The sequence below is a fragment of the Protomyctophum parallelum genome (assembly GCF_964188405.1).
Source record: "Protomyctophum parallelum genome assembly, chromosome: 14".
Classification (NCBI taxonomy): Eukaryota; Metazoa; Chordata; class Actinopteri; order Myctophiformes; family Myctophidae; genus Protomyctophum; species Protomyctophum parallelum.
Window position 1 is genome coordinate 32,836,134 of NC_139709.1, and position 19,809 is coordinate 32,855,942.

At 43.0% G+C, this 19,809-nt stretch overlaps 1 protein-coding gene and 1 pseudogene across 3 annotated transcripts in view; both read right to left on the reverse strand.

Moving 5' to 3' along the window:
* Positions 1–515: 515 nt before the first annotated feature.
* LOC310871260 lies at positions 516–2,281 on the reverse strand (annotated as a pseudogene). Its single transcript has one exon. The product of its transcript is annotated as an uncharacterized misc_RNA (transcript).
* A 5,329-nt stretch (positions 2,282–7,610) lies between these two features.
* The window catches only part of rock1 (Rho-associated, coiled-coil containing protein kinase 1), a 60,576-nt gene continuing 48,377 nt past the window's right edge, over positions 7,611–19,809 (reverse strand). The window contains exons 27-34 of one of the 2 annotated variants that reach the window (XM_083782017.1): positions 19,316–19,507; positions 17,823–17,988; positions 14,413–14,483; positions 14,214–14,302; positions 13,650–13,728; positions 12,990–13,251; positions 10,298–10,505; positions 7,611–9,235 (exon numbers count right to left, since the gene is read on the reverse strand). In XM_083782017.1, the coding sequence (XP_083638143.1) occupies positions 9,232–9,235; positions 10,298–10,505; positions 12,990–13,251; positions 13,650–13,728; positions 14,214–14,302; positions 14,413–14,483; positions 17,823–17,988; positions 19,316–19,507 (1,071 nt within the window). In that variant the 3' untranslated portion in view covers positions 7,611–9,231. Of the gene's footprint in view, positions 9,716–10,297; positions 10,506–12,989; positions 13,252–13,649; positions 13,729–14,213; positions 14,303–14,412; positions 14,484–17,822; positions 17,989–19,315; positions 19,508–19,809 lie in introns of both variants that reach the window. The other variant, XM_083782016.1, reaches the window with a different exon arrangement.

The following is a 19,809-nucleotide window of genomic DNA, read 5'->3' on the forward strand; positions in this document are numbered from 1 at the left end:
AGGAGGAGGAGCGATCATTTCCTCTCCCTTTGGCCTGCTGAAAGGTGGATTTTCAAGCCTGTTTGAAAGGATGCCATTTTTTGAGGGAAGGGAACATCAGGGCATTCCAAACTTGGTCACTTTTTGTTTCTCTTCCCATGCTCCGATTTGCTCAGACCGAACGCCTAGTATAGAGAGCGCTCCCTGCCTCCCTCACTTATGAACTCCAATTCAACAAGCTCAGTCAGGCATGGCTGACTGCTGCCAACAGCATGGGACACATTGACTAGACTAGAAACTCTACCCCGGCCGGTCTCGATTCTAGTTCCACGCATCGTTGCGACGTTGTCACCCTTGCAATGTTGCACTGCTAATTGTAGTGTGAGCAAAGAAGGTGTTGGTGTGAGTAATGAGTGTGATTGATGCACATGGAGAATAGGGTGTAAATGCAGACGGGAAGTAGTTGGAAATAAGATATCATGACAGTGTAAGAGGCGTCTGCGTCGGTGTCGGGCCATTTAGTCCAGGAGTTTGGCTTACTTGGGATGGGGCCTCCTATCCCCCACAGTTCTGGGCCACGTGCCATCCTCGTTCTTCCGTTCAATCACAAGCATATGTCCGTGGTGCAGACCAACATCCTGCACAGTTCTGCACAGAACTGGGTGCAGCTGTTTGTACACTGGAGGACGACTGAACACTGAGCGCATCCACAGCCGCGTCTCCTTCTCTGATGGAATTTCAAAAAGCGACCTCATCTCCTTCTCTATGGTATCTATAGTGTCAGCTAGACTGAATTGACGTGTTACCACATTGTCCCTGTCGTCATTCTCAAACAAGTTTAGTTCCAACAAATAGACCTCCACTTTACAATACTTTGTAGCCATGCAGCCATCTTCAACCACTTTCCTGACAATGGCTCTCTGGCCCTCAAGACAACCATACCAGCTGACCAGTTGTTCCATGCTTCAGTGGGAACTAGGACATAGTCACGCTTATCTGCAAGGTGCTTTTTCAGGACTTGGGTCTCATGGTCTGAGAACAGTCCAGAGTTATCAATAGGTCCGGGACAGAGGCTATGCTGTCCGACACTGTACAAATCGTCAAATCCCACATAACACCTCCACTGTTTGAACCACCAATAGCCTATCAAGTACCATTCGTCGCCTATTCGCATAGTAGTTTCTAATACTGACTTCATGGTCTGTTTCTGGTTTTCGATTGAAGGTGTTAGCTCAATGTCACACAGCTTCTTCTTCATCTCTTGACTGAGTGTCTTCTCCAGTTGAGCCACAGCTGGCCTCACAGTCTCCACGTATGAAGACGGATGGACATTGATGTTTGTCCAGTCCTTGCTGGGTGGAGGGATGTTGGTGAGTGTGATATTCCGGAGGAGGTGGAGGTGGTCTTGAGTGTGTGAGAGCCGCTTCAGTTCAGAGCTTCTCTTCTTTAACTCTGTGATTTCCTGTTCCAGCTCTTTGATGAAGCCATCAGCCTGTTTCTCTGTTGTTTTCTGCTTCTTTTCAATAACGTCAATGACTTCAGCCTGGCTTCGCTCAACACATCTGATCAGAGCCATGAACATCTGCACAGTGTCTGCTGTCACTTTGTCTGCATCTTTCTTGCTGAGCTGTACAGTGTGTTTGACCTCCTGAATATTCACTTGTCTCACCTGGATCATCTGCTGAACTTCAGCCTCTGTCTTTCCCAGCTCAGCCTTCTTCCCTTCATATGCCTCTTTCAGAGATATGATTTGATGTGACTTGTGGTCCGACTCTGTGCAGAACTGACAAATGCACATGTGGTCAGTCTTACAGAAAAGCTCCAGAGGTCTGTCGTGTTTCTTACACAGAATGTCTTCCAGGTTTTTTACAGGGTCGATTAGTTTGTGTCGTTTAAACGCTGTGGCTCTCAGGTGAGGCTCCAGGTGAGTCTCACAGTAGGAGGCCAGACACACCAGGCAGGACTTCAGGGCCTTCGGCTTTGGCTCAGTACAGGAATCACAGGACACTTCATCTGGTTTAACAGGTTCTTGGTTTGCGTTGGAATGGTTTGTCAGCTTCTGTGTCTTCCTGAACTGATCAGCCAGCTCAGAGAGGACTTTGTTAACAGAGAACTTTGGTCTTTTGCCGAAGGTTTCCTTGCATAGTGGACACTGACACACACCACTGGTGTCCCAGTAATGTGTGATACAGGTGTTGCAGTAGTTGTGTCCACATGGAGTGGTGATTGGATCAGTGAACACATCCAGACAGATAGAACACAGGTACTGCTCTTCAGACAGGAGACTGCTGGCACACGCCATTTCTATACACTGAAAATAAACATGGGGAAAAACATGTAATTATTGAATGCTACTATACTCAGTACTAGCACTCAAAGCTTAGTAGTTAATGAATCTGATCCTGATCATCATATTAGAATAGAGCTCAAGAATGTTGGCACATGCTGTCATACAAGTTATACATTCAAGTATTCAGGTATGTAATGCCATTTATATTTTCTTTTCCAACAGGTCAAACCCAAAAGGTAAATATTGATGTAAGACTAAGTATACTTTGTATAAATGACCATGAACTTAAATCAATTTAAAGTGCAAAACCAGTGTAAACACAAAATCGTTTTCTCTTAACTCTGTTAATACAGTTTGTTCTTTATTCTCTTTTCTGCCTATTATAATAAACGCGAGTTGCCCAAATTCCCACACACATTAGCAACGTTGTAGGCCTACACTGCACCTATCATGGCCATGTGCTGCATTGCATTGGGCACGGAATCACAATAATACTTTCAAAACACTCCACAAAGTCACTCAAGCTATAAACAAAACATCATGACAACACATTCAATTATTCATGAGCAGAAATACCAATTGTTAATTTATACCTGTACAAGGGGAGACTTGTCAGTAAGAAGTTAAGAACACTGGAGAAAAAAGTGTTTCCTCTCTGTCAGCAGCTGAAAACGAAACAAACAACAAGCCCGCTTTCAAGTTTCTCTCACTTTTATTGCTCCCTCTGCAGGTGTGAGCAATTTGACAGCCTGGAATGGCACAACAACAGAGTACAGCATCTTGCAATGGGTCTGGTCCACAAGATTCGCTACACCACCATGATACCCATGCCATGTACCTGTCTATGTCTAAATACCAGTACTCTCTTAACTACACCCAGCCACAACACCAGAGGGAGTTCAACAAACCATGTGTGCAACCAACATTCGGCAAGGGACTAAATTAATTTCGCACCTATGCCACTCAAATGTGGAACGCCCTACCAACAGCCATTAAGACATGCAAATCCCTTGACTCCTTCAAAACCGCTCTCAAAGGGCACCTACGGACGTCCGTAATTCGAAACTGGCCCCCATAAAATCTGACTCCACCCCAACCCCTTTCCCACTTAGGCTATACTGCATATTTCTTTTCCCTTTTTACCTCCTTACAAGATTTCCTGTTTTTTATATATAGAAGTGTATATTTGTACGTCTCTAAAAGCTCTGATGAATTGAAAATGGTGGACCCTGTTGTAAACAAGTGCAATGCTTTAATCGGTGTGTCGTCCACAGTAACAGTCTTTGTATTGAGTTGTGCTTTCATGTGAAATGTACCCATTCTGCAATCAACCAATCCAATCCTGCAGGCTCGGTACATCAGGGACGTGCAGAGAATGTTAGAGAGGCAGGGGCTGAAATTCCCTAAAAGGACACTTTTGGCCAAAAATATCAAACAGCGGATCTACAAACTCTCAATGCTCAACGCTGCAATGTGTTGAGAGCTTGTAGATCAGCTATTTTCGGGGCGTGACCCCACACTCTTCAGCTACTGAAGATGCGGCTTTACGACATGGATTTCTACACGTAAGACAAATTGTTGCGTTCAAGTTCAGGATAGTTTGGAAAAAAAGAGGCAATTCTCCCGAATGCTTTAATGGAAAAGGGGCATTTATATCAAATGAGGCATTCATGGTCTGGAGAGGGCAGTTTTTTTTACAGATGGGTAAAAGAGCAGGGGCTGAAGCCCCCTTTGATGCAGGACGGCATCAACAGCAGTTGTAACTTCACAGAACAGAGTCACGGCAGTGAGGCCGAGACCATGTGCTTTTTTGATTGATTGAATAGAAATATAATAGGAGAACAGTCAGACACTCAGTCCAAAAGGGATAGAACCAAAAAACTTGTTTCCATTTAGGCCCTATGCAATCAATTCATAGACATGACATGAACAATAACAGCTAAATTCAATATCATCACAGGTAAAAAAGTAAAAAAATAAAAAAAAATATATATATATATATATATAACCATATATAACCATGAATAGCTTTGAAAGAAAATTCACATTAGATCTTTTATAATCTAACAAATTAATCCCTATTTTATGGCATGAACACATAGTGAAACTAGAAAATTCGCAATTTAAAAAAATTGCAGAGTGTGGTTGCCGCAGTGGCTTACATATGCCCCTCCCACTAGTATTGCCAGCCAATTACAATTTCAAGTCACGCCTTAGATCATGCGTAAGTAATTCGGAGGGGATTTAACCCCCGAAATTCATGTTTTTGCGACAAACGGTTACATTTCTCGCATTTGCGGCGCCCCCTATGGATGAAAATGGAATTGCTTTTAGAACTTGGTTGATTGAACCACCCCGGACATGTGATTGAAATGTGGGATGGATTGGACATTCCGTTCGTGATTTATGGCATTTTTTGTGATATAGGCCCCTCCTACTAACTTCGGAAGACGATTACGGCCGAACGATACGCACTTTAAAAATTCTGCAGTTCAGTTTTAATTGGATGGGTCCAGAGATCACGTGTGCCGATTTCTGTGAGATTTGGACAAAATCTGTAGGAGGAAAAGCAAAAAGTGTGTTTTGGACAAAATTCAAAATGGCGGAAAATCTATCATGGCGGAAATGGGCGTGTAAAAAAATAATTTTGATTTTACGACCTACGGTTCAAGAGTTATAAGCCAAAAGGTAAAGTGGGCTGTTATAGCGCCACCATGAGGCCGACCGATAACATTTTAGGGTTAAATAATTTTAGGGATAATGTTGAATTATCCCTAAAAGTTTTGTAACTATAGTGATTACAGTCTCCGAGGAACGAATACTTGAATGTGAATTTTTGCCTTTTCCCATTCATGTCAATGGGGAAATTTAATTCACTAATAAATTCATATCAATTAAACTATACAACATTTCTCTTAACAAAATACAAGCACACGATTCCCGATTTTTTCGGTCAATTTGACATATGGCTCAAGTGCGTACAGCGTACAGTGTGGGAGGTATAAAGCGTCAAAATAAAGACTACTCCAGTGAAATAATAAAGTGTCATTCGGGCAACCACACTAAATAGCAATCTATATGCTTACAACGCCTTGTAGATAGTGAAATGTTTTAAAATGTGTCATAGTAAATCCCGGCTACTGATAGTAAATCAGTGTCATACCTGTAGTACATATTCTGAAGAAAAGAGACTTGGCATTTGTCTGTATGGACACATTGACCACTGGTCACGTACACACCCCATACCCAGAAGCAGCATTCTAGACTTCCGGTCAGAGGCGGATGGCTTGAAGAAGTCCATCCACAACCTGGGCTCCATCGTCATGCTAGCGTGGCCACTGTGTGGTGGGCCTGCCCGTCACGTACCGTCACCACCAAGGACAAGGTTGGTCACTCACTGCATGTACTCCTATGGGCCGCGGTGGCACCCGTCAGTAGGAATGTTGGGCGGGAGTCCCTGTCCTCCCGGTGAGTCGGTAGGATGCAACAACAGTGATAACAGAAATGTGTGTGGGGAGGAATTAATTGACATAACGACTAAATTGTCTACTACCACAAATGACAAGGTACCTGGCTGGCAGTGACTACTAGCTATTTTTGAGTGGTGCAACCACTCCAAGGAACAGCAATGTGCCTATGTCCATCCCTATGTATGTCCCTATGTTTAGGGCCCTTTTAGGCTGCTCAACAGTATTGCAGCTGTTCGTACGTCCACACACACACACACACACACACAAGTTATGCCTGTTCAAAGTGCCTGTTATCGCTGCTTACAGCTATATTTCGGCACACATTTTTACGTACAAACTTCTCTTCAACTGGGATTGCAGATAATGGTGCATAGATTGTGCGTAGAACATTTCACGATATTTTTTCAAACTATTCGAAATGGTGGAAAATCTGAGTGCGGAGCTTATAGGTCGAAGTGACAAATGTGTTCCGTATGAATCAAGGCACATGTGTAAACAAGGGCCATGGATCTTGGCCAAAGGAGGCATGAATTATGCCTGTTCAAAGTTTTCAAACGATTGCTTTGGCCAATTGGAGTAAGACTGGTTTCAGTGCCATTTGGCATGACCCTCTACCTACCATACTGTAAAGGGGCAGAAGAATAATCTACATAAAACTGTCAAAATAGTCATTGGCTCATAAAAGCGTAATTCTTTCTGTCCAAAGTTCATGTGTAGAAAGTTTTAAGAACTTTTCATACATTTTGATTCCCGGGAGGAGATTGATGTTTTATTGCCGACAGGCTATGACTGTTCAAAGTTTGCATTTTCAATTGAGTACTATAGCGCCACCAATGGTCGTGGGCTACTATATTGCCAAGTTTCGACTGCACGGTTAAGCCAGAACTGCTATTTTTTGGCGGAAGGAGAGAAAGAAACCCGACAAATACAATAAGGGAGCAAAGTCCCTTCGGTCTTGGTCCCTTAGACTTTCACATTACTTGTACTGTAGGGAGCCTTTATCTCAACTACCACCACTTTATTGCAGCAGATGCATCTGGCAGTTTACCTGCTTTATATACCCTCAACCTACGTTCCCTCAAACCTAACTCGACTTAATCCAACCCTACCGAGATGAACCTTAATTAATAGGCTCTGTGCATCTAGAAGGTAGTATACCCGTTTCCTGGGTTCATTTCCCCATGGCTTAATTTGATTGGCTCAGCAGCAGATTATGCGATACATCAATTAGGTGAGTGTTTTACATGGGGGAAACAAAACAAAACTAAAATATGAAGGGCGCTTTATGCAGTAGGACACCACAAGCACGTGGTTAATTTAAATTAGTCCAACATGCTTTGAAGTAGAATCTGGGCTCATATAGGAGGGGGGGATCATGTCTGATTAAATGAATATCACATATCAAATCACTAAATGTCGAATCGAACTACTTAAAAACGGTCTGGGCCTGGGGTGCACACAAAAGACTAAGTAGATGACACTAAAATGACCCCAGAAGTGTTTTAAAGTGAAATATACACCTTAAGATCAAACGAAATACTTACCCTGCCATGCAGGTACAAGTCGATGTTGGGACCCAGTTTTCTCACTTGATGACTATACAATTATAGAACTATAAATCACGTTGATTTCTCTAAAAATATAGAACTATAAATCACGTTGATTTCTATGGACCAAACAACCCTCCAAGCCACATTTAAAGAGTCTTTAACTCACATTTTCTTAAAAGTAAAAAAAATTACATTTTACATCCCCTGTGAAAGCTTTAAGAGCACTTCTAACAACATGTACTGTAGATGCCTGATTGAATAAACTATTGAAGCCCTGAAGTCTCAACCACAGCAAAACAAAAAGGGAACCTAAATACAGAGAATGATAGATAAAGATATGTTTATTGACACATATCCATCAGTGCGGCCTCCAATGCAATTAAACATGCAATTCCTCCAAGACAAAAATAAGAGTAGATCATAGTTCCAGTGCTTTTTCAACTGAACAAAACATGTATAAAACCATTTTTGATTCTTGTGGAGGTATTTCCATGAGCATTTTGTCTCTCTAATTATGTACACTGTGGGGGGGAGGGGGTTTGCATTAACGGGACAATACCACATCACTTTTAAACTTAGAGGGCATCCATTGACAGGCCTTAGCCTACAGGTACACCGTCCTGAAACATTTCATGTTGATAATGGACTCTGGAATTTGTATTGACACACTATCGCAATCCATCCATATCCATGGATAGGTTAGCTATATATATATATATATATATATATATATATATATATATATATATATATATATATATATATTCAAACCAGAGAGGAAAATTCTGATAAAAACCAAAAAAAGGATTTCTTTAAAAAATAAGGTGGAAGAGTTAAGATTTGTCTTGTTTTGGAGATAAACGCAAACAGATATGGCGGTAAAATCATTATCCAAACGTTAAGGCACTAGGTGGGCCAAATGCTACACCTGTTTAGTCTTCTACAAATAATTTACAATTCAAACAGTGCAGTTTTACATTTGTTAACTTAATGTTTTTCCTTTTGAACCATTTATCTATGAATCAATGTAAGGCAATACATTACAAAAAAAAAAAAAAAAAGGAAAAAAAAAACAATACAAGAAAACAAACTTATTACAGAAACAATGTACCCAATGAACACATAAAAACAAACAAAAAAAATCAATGAAGTTTTTAGGTCTCCTATATGCCATTACAATGGAATTTTCTTATGGCTTGGAGCAATAAAAATAATTATTATAATAAAAATAATGCATAGATTTAAATGATGATCTTCTTGCATGCTCCTCACTCAATACTCAAAATATCTAATACTCATTTCCCAATACTCTGTCCCAACCCTGATAACTGAGTAACTGACTTGCAGAGAGTAACAAGAATCGAGGCAGGCCACTGAAGTCCGTCGGATGAAGGCGTCAAAAGTCATTCTTAAACTGGAAACAGAAGTATGCTTGCATTAGTATCTGCTTTTACGGGCGGGGGAAGGGAATACAAAATACGCTTTCATCCTCCCCCCGGGATGCAGCCAGCCACTCACCGCAGATTAAGCCAATACCTGCACTACAGTACCTCAGTGTCGACCATGTACAGTACATACATGATACAAGAGTCCCAGCAAAACCCCCTTCATCCATCCTCTTCCATCATGAAGCAACACATGGTGCGACGTGTCCCTCCTTCTTGTTCAGGTCCATAGTTTGGTTACAACGAAGTGAGACATCTTCTGGAGGCTTGAGCTGTACGTGTGTGTGTGTGTGTGTGTGTGTGTGTCTCGGGTTTGGAGGAAGGACGGGAAAGTGGGGGTGAACAGGCCTCAATGTCCCTGATACCTCAGGTCTGACAAGTGTCCCAATTTTCCAGCGCTGGTCTTTTTTTTTTGATTGACTTTTCATAATTAATAGAGGGGGGGGGAGGGGGGGGGGATTACAGAGTCCAAAAGGATAATCCAATGGGTCAGGCGGTTAGCTGGAAGAAAAAAAGAACAGAGACAGGTGTCCAGTAAAAGCACGCCAAGACCTTTCTAACTCGGTTAGTACCCAGACTAAGTTAATGTACGACAGGCAGAGCCACTGCAAAACTCCGTTAACACTTCTGCGTCATATTTGATAAGAGGAAATGCCAAACATTCAACGTGGGCCAACACGCCAAACAGCAGGGTCGAAGAGTGGCTTATGTGTTAGTCGTTGAAACCCAACAATACTTAAGCGCCAATTATTAGACAAAGTATCCCCAAGTGTCAATGGAAAGAACAACCCCCAGGAGCCAAGCAACAACAACAGCAGCCAAAGAGCAGTGGCTCGCTTGTTAGAAAACACCCACGGACACGGTTAATAAATAAATACGCAGGGTCCCAAAATCTGAAGGACGAAAACAAATCTAAAACCTAGACGTTGTCAACAAGTGCTGGATGTCGTGTCTGCTGCTTGGAGGCTGGACTGCGCTCTGCTATAACACAGGAGATAAACAGCACGTCATATGACTGACTTGACCACATCCACGTCCACCAGGAGGGACAGAAATAGCTCTTCTGACTGGAGCACACCCTCACTAACTTGCTTAAAAAAATAGTACATCTCAGTGACTCAAGTGCACGCCGTGCTACTGCCTTCCTAATGACATTTTGTTTGCAACTAGAACAAAATGAGAAAATGTATAAAACCTGTGATCTAAAGCATCGTTTCCCCAAACAGTGGGTCGGGACCCATTTGTGGGTCACAGACACATTGTTATGGGTCCCCTTAGGTGTCGTTTCCTACATTTGGTTTTTAATTATTATCATTTCAAAACATAATCCAAAACTAGTGAAAATAGCCGATCTACAAGAAAGATCTTATTATGGAACAAATTGGTACTTATAGGAGGTGGTCAAGGAACGTTCGCGTTGCGTTGTGACCTTGTAGATCTGCTATTTTCACTAGTTTGGGTCCCCAGGGGCGAATATCTATCTAATTTCTGTTTTGGGTCACGGGCTGAAACATTTTGGAAGCACTGGATCTAACGAGAAACGGAACAGAACGTGAGGTTTACCTTGGCTTTCCGGTGATGCTTTTGGGGTTCTTGCGGAAGGACTGGTTGGCTCCGGAGCGAGTGGACATGGTGCGCGGCGAGGCCCTGGAGAAGGTGGAGGGAGGCGTCTTGGGGATCTTCTTGCCCAGGTGGCCGATCCATTTCTTCTGCTCGTCTTGGGTCAGGGCCAACAGGAGCATGTCTCGGGCAGAGGTCACGTCGTAGTTTACTGCCGGGGGGGGGGGGGGGGGGGGTCAAAGACAAAACTCTTTAAACACATGACCTCACACACGTCACCTTGTGTTTCACACCCTGTGCCTGTACTACTACTGTTTGATGACTGCTAGTTGAGCAATATTACACGAGATGGCGTGGTTTAACGTCATTAACGATGCTGCAGGACAGTTCAATATTACAGGAGATGGCGTGGTTTAACGTCATTAACCATGCTGCAGGACAGTTCAATATTACAGGAGATGGCGTGGTTTAACGTCATTAACGATGCTGCAGGACAGTTCAATATTACACGAGATGGCGTGGTTTAACGTCATTAACCATGCTGCAGGACAGTTCAATATTACACGAGATGGCGTGGTTTAACGTCATTAACCATGCTGCAGGACAGTTCAATATTACACGAGATGGCGTGGTTTAACGTCATTAACCATGCTGCAGGACAGTTCAATATTACACGAGATGGCGTGGTTTAACGTCATTAACGATGCTGCAGGACAATATTACACGAGACGGCGTGGTTTAACGTCATTAACCATGCTGCAGGACAATATTACACAAGACGGCGTGGTTTAACGTCATTAACCATGCTGCAGGACAATATTACACGAGACGGCGTGGTTTAACGTCATTAACCATGCTGCAGGACAATATTACACAAGACGGCGTGGTTTAACGTCATTAACCATGCTGCAGGACAATATTACACGAGACGGCGTGGTTTAACGTCATTAACCATGCTGCAGGACAATATTACACAAGACGGCGTGGTTTAACGTCATTAACCATGCTGCAGGACAGTTCAATATTACACGAGATGGCGTGGTTTAACGTCATTAACCATGCTGCAGGACAGTTCAATATTACACGAGATGGCGTGGTTTAACGTCATTAACCATGCTGCAGGACAATATTACACAAGACGGCGTGGTTTAACGTCATTAACCATGCTGCAGGACAGTTCAATATTACACGAGATGGCGTGGTTTAACGTCATTAACGATGCTGCAGGACAGTTCAATATTACACGAGATGGCGTGGTTTAACGTCATTAACGATGCTGCAGGACAGTTCAATATTACACGAGATGGCGTGGTTTAACGTCATTAACCATGCTGCAGGACGAGATGGCGTGGTTTAACGTCATTAACCATGCTGCAGGACAGTTCAATATTACACGAGACGGCGTGGTTTAACGTCATTAACCATGCTGCAGGACAGTTCAATATTAGACGAGATGGCGTGGTTTAACGTCATTAACCATGCTGCAGGACAGTTCCGAAATTAATGACGTTAAAGCACCCCCTCAAGTGTAATATTGCAATTATACAACAGTTACCCTTGAAACTAAGATAATCGCTAAAAAACATAATTTTTTAACGACAGATGTGGCCACTACGAGTCTACGACCACAAATGTCCCAAGAAAGTAGCTAGCCTAGCAACCCTGTCGGCTGCGCTCTGTGTTTTTTTGTGTTAATTAGTTAATTAGTGTAATTGAGTTGCAATCATGCTGCAGCTGTTCATGCTGTGCCGATACATACATAGGGACAGACAAGCACACGTGGTCAAATGTAGAGTGGCTGGCACGGGTAAACAAAACATTAAACTATGCTCCATCAATCAAGTACACAACAGTAAAACCCCAGTTCATTATTAATGGTTTTGTTTATCAATAGAACGTTACAGGTTTGTGTTTCTGAAGGAATGAACAAATGAATGATTTGTTACCAGCAATGCAATTAAGGACAGGTATTTTTGATAGCTCTGAATTGTGACACGGAGCATTAGTCCGACATGCGGAAAACGCTCGAACATGCGCCGCTCCCGTGCTCGCGGTTATGGTTAGGTTAGGATTCGAGGTGGCTTGTCGTTTGTCGGACCAATGACTAGTCTGAACTAAGTACTGCACCCTCGCAGTGTTGTTTTCGTCGACTAAAACTAAGACGAAAAATGTTCGTCGACTACCTTTTTTCACTGACGAAAACTAAGCTATGGTGACTAAAACTAAGACTAAATATACTGACAATTTCGTAAACAAATAAAAACTAGACTAAAATGTTAGGAAGGGACTAGTGGACAAGAGATCAAGTATAAGTCATTTTACACTTGGTTGCATGCTGGAAATAGCAGATCTACAAGCTCACAACGCGTCGCGTGCTTGTAGATCTGCTATTTTCAGCAAGTGTAAAAACAGTCCTTACGACGGCATCAGTGCCCACCAAAATACATTTTAATCGACTAAATCAACTGTAGATTTAGTCGACTAAAATCTCATGACATTTAGTCGACTAAAACTAGACTAACACTAACACATTCCAGGTGACTAAAATGTGACTAAAACTAAATGAAAACTATTCCAAAGACTATGACTAAAACTAAAATCTAAATTTGCTGCCAAAAACAACACTGCACCCTCGTAAGCTTGCCATTCCTATAGACCACGGCTGCCACCAAAAGCCCCCTGGCATCAACGTTACCTTTGCAAGGGGCGATAACGTCCTCCTTTTTGTCAAGGTGGTCCTTGTGGCACTTGACATGGCAGCGGCGACACTCCAGGGCGGGCGGCGGCTTGAACACGTGCCACAGCGGCTTGGCGCAGGCGTCGCAGTTGGAGGGGAAGTGATACAGCGTGGGGATGAACTCGTGGCCCTTGTGGGGGAGGCAGTTGGTCTTGTCCCCCTGGGGGACCGTCTCCATGTCCACCTCCTTCCTGCACTCGCCCTCGTTGGCATAAAGAATCTGGACGTGGACAGAGAGAGAGAGTGAGACTTAACCCATTTTGACCTGAGATCAGATTCTTAAAAATGTCTTCCACATCCTGACAGTTTTTCGTTCGTCGATTTTTCAAAAATAGCAGACCTACAAGCTCATAGCGAGCCACAATAGCTAAAGCATAGCACAATGCTAACACCAAAAGGGGTTCCAGCCCCAAAAATGGGTTAAGAGAGTTCCAGAGGGTCCCCAGCTAAATGATAATAATTAGGAACCAAATGGACCCTTATGGGTCTGTAACTCAGAGAGTATACAAATGGAACCAAATGGATAATATGGGGGGGGGGGGGGGTCGGCAGGCTAATGAGTATCATTTAGGGGGTCCTTGACATGAAAAGGTTTGGGAACCGGTGAACTACAGTTACCTGGAATATCCTTGGAATCTCCTCCGTCTCAGCCCGGTACACGTCTCCCTGTGTAACTGCTCTCACATGGAACAGCTTGCTGTAATGCACCACAAACCATTAGCAATGAAGTGTCCGTAACACCACACTAATGCTGACAGTCTGACAAACAAGTAGTAAGTTGGCACACGATAGGGCAAACTTGACGGTTTATATCCTTTAGGGGCCTTTCAAATGTGAAGCGATATAACGCGCCTATAGTTCATTTTCAATGAGATCTGCGGTTTTTTGCGCGGTGCGAACGCAAGCGTATTTACGTGAGCGCGGTCCCGTGAATTTGTTTTGCGCGCGTGCTCGTTACGTGACTCACCAGACCTGGAATCGGTTTAGCTTTATTTTTTACGCTTGCGTTGTCGCAGCCCTTCTTGGGCAGAGCTGTCGTTGATCCAGGCAACAACGTGTGCGTTCCTCGCTTCCCGTTTGAAAAGGCCCTTTTTAGTGTTACAACAACAATGTCCTCTACAAGGAAATAATGGTTTCTAAAGTCAAAAGAGAACCGAAGAGAATAATAAAAAGGATACTTACTCAATATCTAGTACCATAGATGGGTTGGACTGTTCTTTATCTTGTTCGTCGTTGTAGAACAGAATCTTCTTGCTGCTCACCACCACATACTACATCAAAAAGACAATAAGAGGACAATAAAGGTGTTGGCCTCAAAGTGCTGCCAGCATATTTCAACAAAGCAGTTCATATGAAGGTTAATGGAGGAAACTTCACGTACCTGCTTCTTCCAGCCGTATCGCTTGATATTAGTACGATTAGGAATGGACAGCCAGCCCTCCAGTCTCGATTCTAGAAAATGCAAAGAGGAAGTAAATACAAAAGTATTCTGCGTTGACACTGTAGGGGGGGGGGGAAACGCCATGCAGTGATTTCAATTCAAACTTAACTGCGATATACGACAACAATTCAAAGTGACAAAGGTTGCAAAGGTTTCAAAACAAACGGGTGAACTCAGACACAGAGTTCTGCAAGGGTTTCACTTTAATATAACTGAACTGGGAGTAAGTGACAAGAATTAATGTAAGATATCCCATGCCGTTACTTCACACTCCCAATGCATGAGAACACATACAAACATGGGTTAAGAAATTGTTCTTAGCATGTTAGAGCTGTTGCAGGATGTTGTCTTTTTTTTGTCTTGTTTTTGTGCGTGTGAAAAGGATTCAGTCTAAATACATTTTCATTCACTTCTTGTCAGTTCACCACAAGCCTGGTCACCAACTTCCTTACTGAAAACAGAACCGATATCCTCAGTGATGTGTACTATCGGCTGGTCTATCTTGGTAATTATGTTAAAGTGATACCAACTGAAAGTGCAGAAGCATGCCTTTGGCACAACGAAAGCTAGTACAGGGGGATAGTGAACTAAGAGGGGGCTTGAGTGCCAACATGACTTTGTGAAGGGAGTTTCTTGTCTCCACAGAGCACTACTACATCTGAGGTGAACATGCCACTTGCCAACAAAATAATAGGTGTTTTAAGTATTTGAAGCACACAGAACAGGGAAGAAAAAGAAAAAAAGGGTGTGTTCAGTTTCCAGACACGTTTTGAAAGGTGCTGAGAGTGATCTCTGGTGTGTTCTAGTCTGAGAGCCTCATCGGGGCTATACGCTCAAACAATTACGAAAGAGAATTTCTCTCCCCCACTCAAGACAGTGCTTCTTTCAAACGTGTTGTTGTTGAATTTCCTCACAAAAGGGACAGGGCTTTTTGTCAACCCCTGATACAAGAGGATGGAAAAATAACACAAGAAGGCCACAAGACACGAGCATACACAACGGCAGCAACAGCAAGTGCAGGCCAAGAGGCACAAAGGCAGGCACCTACACTCCAAAAAGTTACTCACAGAGGGGAAAGAATAGAAGTTACAAAGACAAGAGGAGCAAGGAGAACCAACTGGACATGGAGGAGGGGGAAATAAGAGACGAGAGAAGTGATTTAACAACAGACAAGACACCAGTAATCAATGAGTTACAGAGCACCTGGGACAAGAGTAGAGTTCGCTTCGCGAGCAATTCAATTAAGTCTGTTTTAACTTGTTTGGAGTTACACGAGGACAATTCAAATAGTGCCACGCCATGTGTTGGCCAAACTTGGCAATCACACAAAAGTAAAGCAAATTGAATTTCACACGCTTTCCTGCGATTGTCAAGACTTTAACCCATTTCAAAAGATCCTTCTAAATCCTCCAGTTTTCTGAAATTCACGATTTTTCAAAAATAGCAGACCTTTTTCAATAGCTAAATGTTTGAAACACCAAAAGGGGTTCCCGGCCCAAAATGGGTTAAGGCCCTCATTGCGTTCTCCTATGTGGCAAAGCCACACCTGGTACTCCAAAAGTATGTCAACGCAAAATGTATTTAAAAAAAAAAAGAAACAAAAAACACCATTTGATCTAGGTCTGGTGACCTACTAACATTGCTAAATAAAATAAAATGCACGCAAGGTGCCTAGCACTAGTCAATACCCGATCCACAATATAAGTAGCATCTAAAGTACTAATAACTGAGAAACAGCAGAGTACGTGACTGCAGTCGATGATTTTAGCATTTAAAGTGCAACTGTTAATGCCAATAAAAATACATTTCCCATGTGTACACTGTGCTTCTGTCGACATCATTTAACCCACGGCAAAACGTTACTGCCTTTCTTTTGGATACAGACACCATTCTCCAGTTCAAAATAAAACCTTGAGAGACAACGGCTGCTCTGTTGCTCCTTACACAGTTTCCTGTGTGTGTGTGTGTGTGTGTGTGTGTGTGTGTGTGTGTGTGTGTGGTGTAGTTCAGGGTGGGTAGCTATCCATTTTTATTCGTATGCACACAAAGATATTCTTGGAACCTAGCATGACCCATGCTCCCCACTTCACCAACCACTTGAAACCAATAAGAGTAGAATGGAGAGCTGTGGTGAAACTACGGGTGCGTTCATACATTCAACTAGAGGACGCCGGAGGAGAAATTCTGCTCCTTTCTGGAAATTCAGAGTGCGCGCAATGTCCTAGCTGCCGGAGCATCATGGCTGAAGACAAGGAAGTGAAGGTAAAACACGATGGTTGTGGATTGTTTAGTCAACGAATAACCCATTTTGACCAAAACATTTCTTCTACATCCTGACAGTTTTAGTCGTTCTTCGATTTTTCAAAAATAGCAGACCCACAAGCTCGTAGCGCGCCACTCGGTGGCGCGCTATGAGCTTGTAGATCTGCTATTTTTCAATAGCTAAAGCATAACACAATGCTAACACCAAAAGGGGTTCCCGCCCAAAATGGGTTAGTGAACGAATAAACAAAGTGTCCCCTACATCAGTGGTTCCCAACCTTTTTATACTGAAGTACCACCTCAGAAAATATCTGGCTCTCCAAGTACCACCATAATAACCGACGTTAAAATACAGGAGCGTATACCAGCCCCTTTTTGGTTCCATTCCTAAGCCAACAATGCTGCTGCTCTGACAAAACTGTCTAATCGCTAAATCAGCACAACTGATATTTCTAAATGCGATTAATCCGTTCTCAAATCTTGTGTTACGAAATGCTCATTTCAGCACGGCTGGATAGCCGATTTCAACCAATTGCTTGGTCAGAAGAACTACCTGTAGTAATACAAATATTACATTCCACTTTTTTACCAGTGGCCTCTGCGCTACATCAATAGTACACCCTGATGTCACTGCTTGCAATCACCACCAGGTGTGTCGTATTCTACCGAGAGAACAATATTTGCTTAATAATTCAAAAAGTTATATGGAGTCATTGAATCTCCATTGAACCCTGAAAGTAAAGACCTGGGGCAGATTCTAAAACCGCCTTCTAAATCCTGACCTATGGTACATTTCCTGGAAAAGAAATAACAAAAAGTACATCATTTGCATGACATAGGTATATCCGTAAAGCAGTAGGTAAAGCCCTTTTGGTATCTGCCACTTCTTAGTAGTATCAGCTCCCAGCTTGATCGAATTCAAAGAAGTTTTGAAAAAGCTTCCGTTTTCTGAAAAGGCTATGTTTCTATGTCAGTCGTTATTCGATTTTTCAAAAATAGCTGAACCATAGCATAATGCTAACACCAAAAGGTGCTTCCCTGCGGCCCAGTCCCAGTCAGTCAGCCCCCGGCAGAGACAGAGGCCCTACCTGCGATGTTGCTGTCCGTCTCGTCGGGCTGCAGGCTGGTGACGCTCGAGTTGTCCATGCGCAGCTGCAGGTCGTTGAGCTTCTCCCGGAGCTGCTCGATGTCGCTCTCCTTGCTGTCCAGCTGCATCTGCAGCTCGTTGCGATACGTCGACTCCTCCGACAGTTGCTGTGGGGGAGGGGGGGGGGGGGGTGTGGTGGAGAAGCACAGTTAGGGAAAGATAGGGTCGGATGTGGGTGTCTTAGGGCCGATTCATACTCCTATTTTACCGCTGTTTCGGCGCTGTAGTGCCGAAATGATTTTGGCTTGTCAGAAATTTTCAGTAGCACCGAAGAGCCGACTTTAGGAAAAAATTTGAAAAGAAACGTTTAAGAATGAGTGAAAACGGCTCTACAAGCTCACAACAGGCTACAAGGTTTGGGAACGACTGGTCTAAATAATGAGACTGGACTTTAGCTTTCCGTTTTCTTTTCGTCATCTCGAACCTCACATTTCTGCTTTATTTTTATAAATGTGTGTTTGCTAAATAAATGTTTTGCGCATGCAAATTCAGAAATAATGCGTTATAAACTAATTGACAAAATCAAGTACTTGAGCCCCAAAAAATACCAATGGAATGTGCTGTGAGCTTGTAGATCTGCTAAAAATAATACCAAAATCGATTATTTTATTAACTCCACAACCAGAGCTCAAACGTGGCTGTTGAATTTGCTTAAAGCAGGGATGCCCAAAACGTGGTAGATCACTAAGGTTGTGCAGGTAGACCACATTGACATGGCCTAAAAAAATATATATATATATATATATTTAAACATCCCTTTCCACAGGGTAGAGCCCTTTTGGCATCTGCCACTTGAATTAAGGTGACTTGATTGATTGACGTCAAAAGGCCGTTAGCTGCCTCAAACCAATAATGCAATAGGCCTACTTTCTTTTCAAGAGTGTTTGCGCACAAACATGAGCAGCAATTAGCAGCAAAGTTATTATAATTTTTTTTTTTTAACTACCAATTCCATTTCCCCCCCTCTATTTTAGTATTTTTTAACTATTTTCAACAATGGTATAATATTTTTTGGGGTGGGTAGACCTTGTTGAGCGGGTCATTTTGAAAGTAGACTTGGAACTCACCTATGCTTTTTATGGCATAGGCAGCTCCCGGCGGGAGAAACTAGGCGCAGCTGCGCGACATGAGACTAATTAATTAGAGCGACAGAGAGAGAGAGGAGTATGTGTGTGTGTACGTGCGTCAATTTAACAAAGGTGCAGACGATCAGAAATCAGCAGAGAGTTAGCGACGTTTGCGCTACTCTATGCCGAATTGAAGTGGACTCGGCCCCAGACTTTTTTTTTCCTCCTCCCTGGAAAAAAAAGGTCTGGGTTTCCGAGACTATTTAGACAGTAGCTCTCAAGTCCAAAAAAAAAAGAAAAAAGGGGTGTGGGCCACCCCTGGGTTACAGCAGCAACGAAGCAGAGAGTAGTTTGTCGTCCAACTCACCGCCTGCATCTCGCTCAGCTCCTTCTGGTACTTGATGGCCATGTGGTTGAACTTGTCCTTCTCCAGGTTCAAGTCCGCCTGCAGCTTGCGGTTCTCCTTCTCCTTCTTGCGGAGGTCGGCGGTGCTGCCCTTCTTCTTCTGGTCCAGCTTCATGTCCTTGCGGTTCATGATCTCCGCCAGCTTGTTCACTGCCTGATAAGGAGGTTGAGATTACATAAGACTGGGTTCATCATCAGCCTGGCTTCTTCTCAGCTGGGGGTTTTAACAGGGTTCTGTAACACAGGACAAGGATCTAATGCCGTGCATTGGCAACTGGCGGCCTCCGGGGGGCCACACGCAGCCCCCACCATCACTGAATGGTTAATATCAGAATACCGATATATCATTGATTTCAGCTAATTAATAGTATAAAAATGTGTCCAATGTATATGTAAATAAAATCCTTATGCACACCTACAGTTTCGGTCGTTCAGACCTTCATCGGGCATAACTTT